This window comes from Symsagittifera roscoffensis, chromosome 9, assembly GCF_963678635.1.
Source record: "Symsagittifera roscoffensis chromosome 9, txSymRosc1.1, whole genome shotgun sequence".
NCBI lineage: Eukaryota > Metazoa > Xenacoelomorpha > Acoela > Convolutidae > Symsagittifera > Symsagittifera roscoffensis.
The window spans coordinates 34,537,109-34,546,229 of record NC_087070.1 but is presented as its reverse complement, the minus strand read 5'-3'; the positions used below and the strand labels follow the sequence as shown (position 1 = coordinate 34,546,229).

The 9,121-nt window shown below is 41.5% G+C and overlaps 1 protein-coding gene across 1 annotated transcript in view; it reads left to right on the top strand.

The window, feature by feature from the left end:
* Positions 1-919: 919 nt before the first annotated feature.
* Positions 920-9,121, top strand: part of LOC134854167 (transient receptor potential cation channel subfamily A member 1 homolog) — a gene marked incomplete in the record, with an annotated part of 93,960 nt that continues 85,758 nt past the window's right edge. Inside the window, 1 exon segment of the mRNA XM_063870297.1 lies at positions 920-1,019. Within this exon segment, the coding sequence (XP_063726367.1) occupies positions 1,004-1,019 (16 nt within the window).

The following is a 9,121-nucleotide window of genomic DNA, read 5'->3' as shown; positions in this document are numbered from 1 at the left end:
TGCGAAATTCGTCTACAATTTGCGCAAGCCACTGTCAGTGGCTTTCGAAACAACAATTCGTATTTGCTCGTTTCAGAGTCTGCTACAAAACTAATATGCCGACAAAAATTACATTACTCGTATTGGTGCGTGGAAAACACGGAAACTTTGTGAATAGAATCTAATTTAATCGCGGAGCTTGTTTGAGGATTGGTCTCTGGGACATTAAATTGTGCGCCTAGCCAGTGCAAAGTTTGGCTTCTTGATGTTCAGTTTAAATTGAAATGATTAGATAGCGCGCTAAGATTTTGTTTTAGGGTCTGAGTTCACAAGCTACATTTTCCAACAGTTCCTTCCCAGTTTTTCAAATCTCAAATTCTAAAAATGAAAAAAAGTTGATGTGAAAAATTTTGAGGAAATTGCAAGATCAAATTGATTTCTGGGTAAAATTTTCATTTTTAATCGATTTGTCCAAAACAGTCTAAGGCAAAGTGTAAAAGGCATAGTTGGACGGACTTTTGAAGGAACTTTTTGAGATCGGGCCAAATTTCGGCGATAGGGTAATGAGGTAAAGAGAAATTGATTCGACAGGGACATTCTCCTTGTCCCGCGGAGCTTCGACTGCGACGGTGCCGCCCACCTAACCCACCTAGATTTGAAAAGATGGAGTGTTATCTTCGGCCGAAGGTTCTGGATCTCGCAAAAAATAACCCCTCGGCGAACAGTTTACTTGGTGATAACTTCCTTGAAGGGGGAGACTATTAAACAGGTTCGCATGAGCTTCCTGTATTCTTTCTGCAGTTTGCCTAAGATACTGAAGCAATAAAACCAATTTCTTAGGTGCCTCTACCACTGTTTGTCTACTTTGAAATCTAATTTAAATATTTCGTTAACAAAAATTCCATCACTGGTTCGATAAGCACAGGAAATAAATTTATGCTGCCGTTTTTAGCTACTTTTTTTTAGTCGAAGCAGCCGTTTTTAGATTCATTATTTTAGTTTCCCTCTTTAGAGCTGAGATTACATGGATAACTTACCAGGTGCGTAAAAAAAATTATTTAGTTTTCTCTTTCAATGTAAAATGAAAATCTACAGCATTCATTAAAAACCAAACAACTCAAGGTAGATGTTCAAAACAACTCATCCCTAGAAAAATTATTGAAATTTTTGCGGTTTTGAATTATTTGGACATCAATCAACAAAACTGGAAACTTTGAACGTATTTTCTTCAAATAAGTGGACGATGGACAAAAAGGGATCAGGACAAAAGTGCCAATGAATGCATAGAATAAAAACTATCAGGCTTAATGTGGTGTATTTGAGTTTTCACGAAACTGACAAAAGTTTGACATCCATCAGAGCGGCAGTTTTGCCTCAAATTACTCAATTCAAAATAACCCAAATCTAAGTGATGAGTTGAGTAGAAAAGTGAGCATCTTCAGCAAGTATAAATAATGTCAAGCCTGCATTGACATTTAACGAACTCTGATATTAATAAAACTTGGTAAAATCGAATAGTTGAATTAAATAGGAATAAGTATAGATATACTTTTGTAGGATCTAAACTGACCCTGGGTTTAAAAAGGTTTTTTTACTGCTTTTAATTTTAATGGATTTTGTTCGCTAGCGTAACAAGAATAGATGGTCTGATTCTTAACGTTGAAAACAGTCAGATAACATAAGAGTTGAGCACCATATGTAATAACAGAGTAAGACAGGTGGGTGGCCTTGACACCACTGCAACGACTGCAACATAGAATGCACCGAATAAACATGCGATGGTTTATGTATGGCTTGACATACCCCGGGGCCAAAAAAAATCATATAACAGATGATTTTATATATAACTAAACAAACACAATTCCCCACCGACAAAGTGAACTGAATCAAGCACCAGAATATTATGGCTTAAAATTTAGTAACAATTGGAGTTTTGATATAAGTTTTTTTAACAAGAGAGTTTTAGATACTAGAAGTTTTAGATACTAGATAGATACTAGATAGTCGAGCAGAAGAAGAACTAGGCTGGATAAAATCCTCAGTATTTCTTCTAATAAATCTTCGCTTTGGAGTGACGGGAGAACCACCAGCTACGTGGCCTATCGACGGTGAAGTGGCCACATTTTCTTTCACTTCTGTAACGGAAGGTCGAACGGGACTTCCATAACGCGCCGGAGCTTTTCGAGTTCTCTTTGGAGCCCGGGTACTCGAGGAGGAGGAAACCTGCGAATCTACATCATCCTGCGTTACTGGCTGAATTTGAGCTGCTTTTGTTTGAGGATCTATGTCGGTTGAAGTTGGGTTAACAGTTTGTGGTATCACTTGCTGTGACGAACACGATGGGCCTGCCAATTGGTCTGGAGATGATTTCTCTGATACCAGTTGTTTTGGAGGCGCCAGAACAACGTACCGCGAACGTAGAGAAGGAGTTCGAGTTGCTGATGTATCCTCAGCAGGTAGTGTGGCCATAGAAGTATTTGAGGCATCCAGACTGTCTATTGTGGAATCCAAAGGCACGGAAGATGGCTGAAGAGTTGAGGGTACCTTGGACACTAGTATAGCCGGCGATCCCTGACCCTGCACTGTCGAGGATTTCGAAGTCTGATGAGGTGTGGACATAGCACGAGGAGACCTCCTCGGCGACCGCGTTTGAGACATCAATTCTTGATTGTCAGTGTCTGACAGAATGACCATCGGCGGGGCTGCTGAACGTTGATGAGGAGCTGGTATAATGGTGATGGGACAGCGTTGCGTAGGAGTAACAATCTGGCCTCTTGGCGCAAGCTTCATTGGAGGCCTTTGTCCAACCCTGACTCCCAGCTCAGGAGCTACTGCTGAAGGTCTTTTAGCTAAAATCTCACGTTTGTTAACATTACGTTTTAAAGCGATATGATTCTTCCGTTAAACTTTTCACGTATTCGTAATGTACGTGTTGTTAGTGACCCGAAAAATTTTGAACTTAGCCAGTTTATACAGTGGTTTTCCCGAATTTCTGTTTAGACATTTTCTATAAACTTTTACACTGTCAGGACTATGTAGCAACAGAATTCTAAAGTATTCGTACCGGAAGGTCTTTTCATCGAACGTTCTCTACTTGGTGCGTCTGCTACACGATCATAAAACCTCAGAGTACTTTTACTAAGGTCGGTTTTTAAAGCAATAGCAATCTCAGTATTGCGTGATCCCAATTCTCTCATTAGACTGCGTCCCGTTTCCAAATTGATGTTTCGCTTCAGTTGAATCCAACGATTAGCAGCGCGAGCAAGTTCAACCAGGGCTTTGTACTGCTTGGTATCAGCAATTTTCTGTCCGGATACATTTTTCTTGAATCAAAGTGGCACGTCAGGGATGAACTCCTTAACCAACGCACTTTTAAAGCCAGAACTTTAAAATGGCGACCGCGTTTGAGACGCGTTTGAGACAACTCCCAGCGTTTCTTCTAAGTAGCTGGGCCGAACCAAAATTTTCCACAAAATTGAGAAGATTTTCTGTGGTTGCAGTATTTTTCAGAAGCGCAGAAGCGTTAATCCGAGAAGAAGACGTATCACTATATAATTGGTCAACAAAAGTGAGTTAACAAATGAGCAGAGCTGACTTGAAAATGACTTGTTTTGGCCTTGAGGAGGCGTGATATTGATTTTGGACTTCATGTGTGTATTGATTTTGATATGCCGTGCATAGGTATATAGGCTTCTAAAAACTTAATGACTTTTTTAGAACCGGTATTTTTTGTAAGTAAAGCGGACGAAAATTTTGAGAACCGATCAACTACGACTAGAATGAAAACCTTCTTTCCCTTTTCATCCTGCAAAGGTCCAGCAAAGTCTAGCTGTAATTCCTCGTTCGGAGCAACTAAAGGAGGGAGCGGTAGCGAAGAATTAAAGCTTTGAGATGACTTCATGTTCTTACCGAACTTTGTACTTTCCATGCACCCCTGACATTTCTCGACAATTTGACGATTCATGTATGGCCACCATATATATTCCGCCACCTCAATCATAGCTTGCTGTCCTGGATGAGATCGGTGTAAACGCGTAAGGATTGCTGAACGAAGTTTGAAAGGAGTTACCAGTTTGTTGTCGATAAGAATGCAATTGTCCACCACAGACACGATCGGCCAAAACTGCGAAATGTACACTCCTTGTTTAGAAAAAGACTGCACATCGTTGTCCAGGATTGCCCTCTTCATAGGCCCAAGGAACTCGTCTTCGTCAGTCAGTTCTGCTAACAGTCCAACATCAAATAGGCTGGGAAGGCCTACGATTTCTCTTTTATCCTGAGAAACAAAGCGTTTTGGTTTGACTGCGCAAACTCCAAGGGGCCGTTGCCGTTGGCGAGCTCGAACCACAAGTCGTCTGCGACGGCACTTCTCAAGAAAGTCCGCCAAAGACTGTAACGGAGTTCTTGGAGGACGCTGCCGATTCCTCGGGCCTCGCGTATTGGCTACCTGCAGTCGGTTATAGCGGAGTAGAGGGCGGAGTTATCCGGAGCCATTTCCACAAAAGTGGGAACTGGGGTGTTCGAATGAGGAGCTGAGGTGGTCGGTTGATCGCTGTTCTATTGAGGGGCTGATGTGTTGTTCGTTTGTCCGCCATCTGGGGCCGAACCAAATTTTTCCTCAAAATTGAGAAGATTTTCTGTGGTTGCAGTATTTTCCAGAAGCGCAGAAGCGTTAATCGGAGAAGAAGACATATCACTATATAATTGGTCAACTGAATGTGAGTTAACAAATGAGCAGAACTGACTTGAAAAAGACTTGTTTTGGCCTTGAGGAAGCGTGATATTGAATCTCAAATCTGATTGGCTGTGTCCGTGATCACACGTCCGATCGCCCTCTATCGGTTTGATGCTTTTAGAACATCTTTTTTCTGATTGGCTGAGCACTTCCGTCAAAATTTCGTAGCCCTCGCGCGGCTGAAAACTTGACTGAACGCACGCACATGATTGGTTAATGCTTTCCGTCAACGAACGCCACTTAATTGGCAACCGGTTTCTGAAAACCACGTTTAAACCTGATTGGTCAGAATCACCAGTCTCGCCAGCGACGCCCTCTTGCGAGGAACCACTACATCGAACACCATTAAATTGCGATACAAAGTCATCGCCCCCTACCGGCAAATGACGAATTTTAGTGAACGATTCTGATTGGTCGAAAGAAAGAGAATATGAAAGTGCGCCCTCCCGCGGCCCTACACCAGAAGTACTAATGCCATCTGGCTTTTGTTTATGGTTCAAGTTCCCAGTAATTATATGAGAAGCAAAAGTGGGATCAATAAATTCTGCCGAAGGAGTCCAGGCGCCGGCCCTAATTGAATTACACGCTTGACTAAAATTTTTGATGGTTTTAATAACAAATAACTCATCATAAACAGAACTAGGGGGGGGGCTGTAAAAGTAGGATGGCGAGAAAGATAATCTGCCATACCAAGCGTAGCACCAGGCACATGCCGAATGTCTTAATCAAACGGCAAAAACCTGTCTGCCCAATGTATTAAACGCGACTGATAAGGTTTATTTCCCCTGTGTTCTTTCAGAGCCGAAATAATTGCTTTGTGGTCTGTAAGTATTTCAAACTTGTTGCCTAACAGATATGTGCGGAAATGCTTGCACGCCCAGACCACCGCTAACAACTCCAATTCATTAGTACTATAATTAAGTTCAGCAGTTTTGAGAAAACGTGAGGCAAATGATATAGGTACCCACAAACCTTCATCAGTCTCCTGCTCCAGACACACTCCCAAACCAGAGTGGCTAGCGTCACACTTGACACGCGTTCTCTTTGCCGGATCTTAGTGATACAAGTCTGTAATTTCGGCAACGAGCTCCAGAACCTTCTGAAAAGCTGCCTCTTGCGGTTCGTTCCAAATAAAGTTCCTCTCATTGCAAATTTTAAGAGAATCCCGAAATTCACACGTAAGATTATGTAAACCGGGCACGAACTTTCGGAAATGATTGAGCGTCCCCATGAAGGATCGGAGTTGTTTAAGCGTCCTAGGTGCCTTCAAATTTCGGAAAACTGCTCCAATCTTGGAAAACTTTGGAGCATAACCTGAAGAATGAATCGCAAAACCCAGCCAATCGAGCTTATCCAGCGCAAACTCGCATTTAGACAATTTCAACGCCAAACCTTCTTCATACAGTCTGGTGAGAACTTTATGTACTATTTTACTATGTTGTGACAATGTTCCTCTTGAAACCACTAGAATGTCATGCAAGTAGCATATCATTCCCGGAATCCCTTGAAAGCCTACAATCCATTGCCTTCTGAAACTCCGACGGCATATCCGTCAGGCCATAGAAACCGGTGTTAAATCTGTACGTTCCTGTTGATTCTCCGCAGATGATATTAAAATTAAAATGACTAATAGTTCATTTCGAAAGTTTGAGTTGACTGAACGCATATTTCAAGTCGAGAGAGGTAAACCATACCGAGCCAGGAACATCACTAGTTATTATTTGAGCTGCCGAATCGATTAGTTCTTGGATTTTTGGCATTTGATATTTATTTTTCCAAATTTGAGCGTTAAGAGGTTTAGCATCCATAGCGAGTTTAATCGACCCGTCTTTCTTAGCTGTTATCACAATAGGATTATTGAAATGATCCGTGGTGCATTTATCCAGTTTTGTGATATGGCCATCTCTGGCTAATGACTTTAACTCTTCAGTGACACGATCCTGGATATGTATTGGTACCTTTCGTCTTTTGATTTGTCTGGGAATCAACGGTTCCATGAAAGTAGTATGAACTTGATGAGATTTAGATCTACCTAGCCGAGTGAACAACAACGGGAACTTCTTGACAAAGTGGGACTTAATCAGTTCTGAGGTTGAGTTTTCCACCACATTTCGTACTGTCTTCACTTGTGGTGGGTTTCGTTGAACAGTATCTATGCCCAAAGACCCTTGAAGATCCCAACAATCAACTAGTTTTGTTTTCGGAAACTAGAAATGTAGCATTATCATTTTTCCATCCCCCCGAAGAAACTGGAATTGTCAGACTTCCAAAAAGTTTGATAGAATTCTTGTTATAGTCCACATACGAAATATTGTCATTTATATTATGTGCACTAATGAATCGTGATGTTGGATTTTGTTGGAGTAACAAATCCGCAGTCCTTTTATTCAAGAAAGACACCGGACTTCCAGTGTCAACCGTAGAATATAATGACTTTCCATATGAACGTAACATCACACTCAAGTTACGGGGTGTACCACGGTTAGACTTAAGCAATTCCAAACTACAGATCTGAATAATATGACGTATACGTCGTTGAGTGATACTAAGGAACCCAATATTCTGGTTCGCTGTCGTCATCCTGATCAAGTACGATATTATCGATTTCCGTCTCGAGGTTTGACTGCACTTCCTCCTCTTCTACGCGATTAATTCTTCGTCTAGAATTACACACTTTTGCAAAATGTCCTTTTTTCTTGCATGTACGACATTCGTCGACGTCACGTGCCGGACAAATTTTCCGATGATCCGGAGAATACGTGTTACCACAAAAATAACATGATTGTGATGAACTCTGTCCTTTCTTGTCCGATACGTTTGGTTTGCGGGAAGAAGATTGACCACCACCCCGACGTGATTGTACGGAGAATGCCGGTTCCTGTTTGATTTTAGGCAAGCTGAACGAAGAAGTATTGTTCTTATTATGAGGTAAGATCTCCTGAAACTCCATCGTTGTGGATGTACCTTTCTCCAATTCTAATTTCAAGGTTCCATCTGCATCGGGATTTTTTCGAATTAGAGTACTTTGCACATCTGGGTCACGGATACGTCCGATAAAGAAATCTCTTACCACACTGCGTTCTTCTGGCTCCATCCAGTTACAGCACGCCGCCTGAGCCGATAATCTTGAATGAAATGACAAAAATGACTCGTTTGCCTCCATGTACCACGAATTGTAGAGCTTAATGCGTTCCATGGTGACATTGACTTCCACCTTGAAAGTGTACACACAATTTTGAACAAATTCTCTAAACGGAAGCTGGTTGAGATCCGCGTGTGGGAATGCTTGAACCAATTTCTTTCTGCCCGCATTCCCTAAGGCGAAAGACAGTCTAGATCTCGCTCTTGCTTCGGCTTCGTGAAAGAACCAATTCATTCCTATACGCGGACCCTTCTTCCTTCTCTCTGCATTTGCTTCATCCACCCGAAGTCGTGCTGCAGTATCTCTCCGAAGGCGATCGTCCCATTCTTGCTGAGTTTCCGGATCTGACCGAGACTCCGGTCTAGGAGGAGGGTCATCATGGACATCTCCGGGCTCAACAACTATATCCGAAACATTGAAATTGTCCTTTATGCCTAATGCTAGGCTGAATTGCCCGAACCAGCTATCCCATCCGTACGGTGGGGAAAGTGATGGCTTCGTCCAGAATGGAGGTAATCCAGCGAGGTCCGTCGTGTCATCCGAAATAGGAACTGCTGGCTGCGCCATGACATTTACCGAACTCTGAGATAAACAAAACTTGGTAAAATCGAATAGTTTAATTAAATAGGAATAAGTCTAGATATACGTTTGTAGGATCTGAACTGACCCTGAATAAACCTATCTTAGACAAAAGGTTTTTTACTGCTTTTAAGTTTAATGGATTTTTTGCCGACCCACCCTAAAATTTTTCTAAAGGCGCCTTTGGCGCCAATATATACTAGCTTTGAGGGGGAGCGCGCGCCAAAAAAACGCGATTTTTTTCGTCAAAAATTTTCAAAAAGTGCCTAAAAACGCCTTTTTTGACCTGTTTTTTCAAAAATTTGCCTGCGGCGCTAAAAATTTGGCCAAAATAGGGACAAAACCGTGCTTTGGGAGAGCTCGAAAAATAATTAGTCATAGCGAGATTTCTCTATGTCAGGGCAAAGTCCTGATTGTTTCGACTGCCTGTAAATTGCCTCAATTTATTCTTGTAAGAAATTATTAAAAATATTTGTTTTTAAGTGTTTGCTTAACCACGAAACTCAACTAAAAGTAGTTCAATATTTACTCAAAGTGAGATATTATAAGGATTGATGCGATCATTTCAGTTAGATTCATTTTAGTTTCGGGGTAACCCGCCACATAATAATATCTCGAGTTACTGTTTCAATATCACATAAAAAAAATAAAAGCGCGCATAAATTAGTCGTTAACAAAAAACGAAT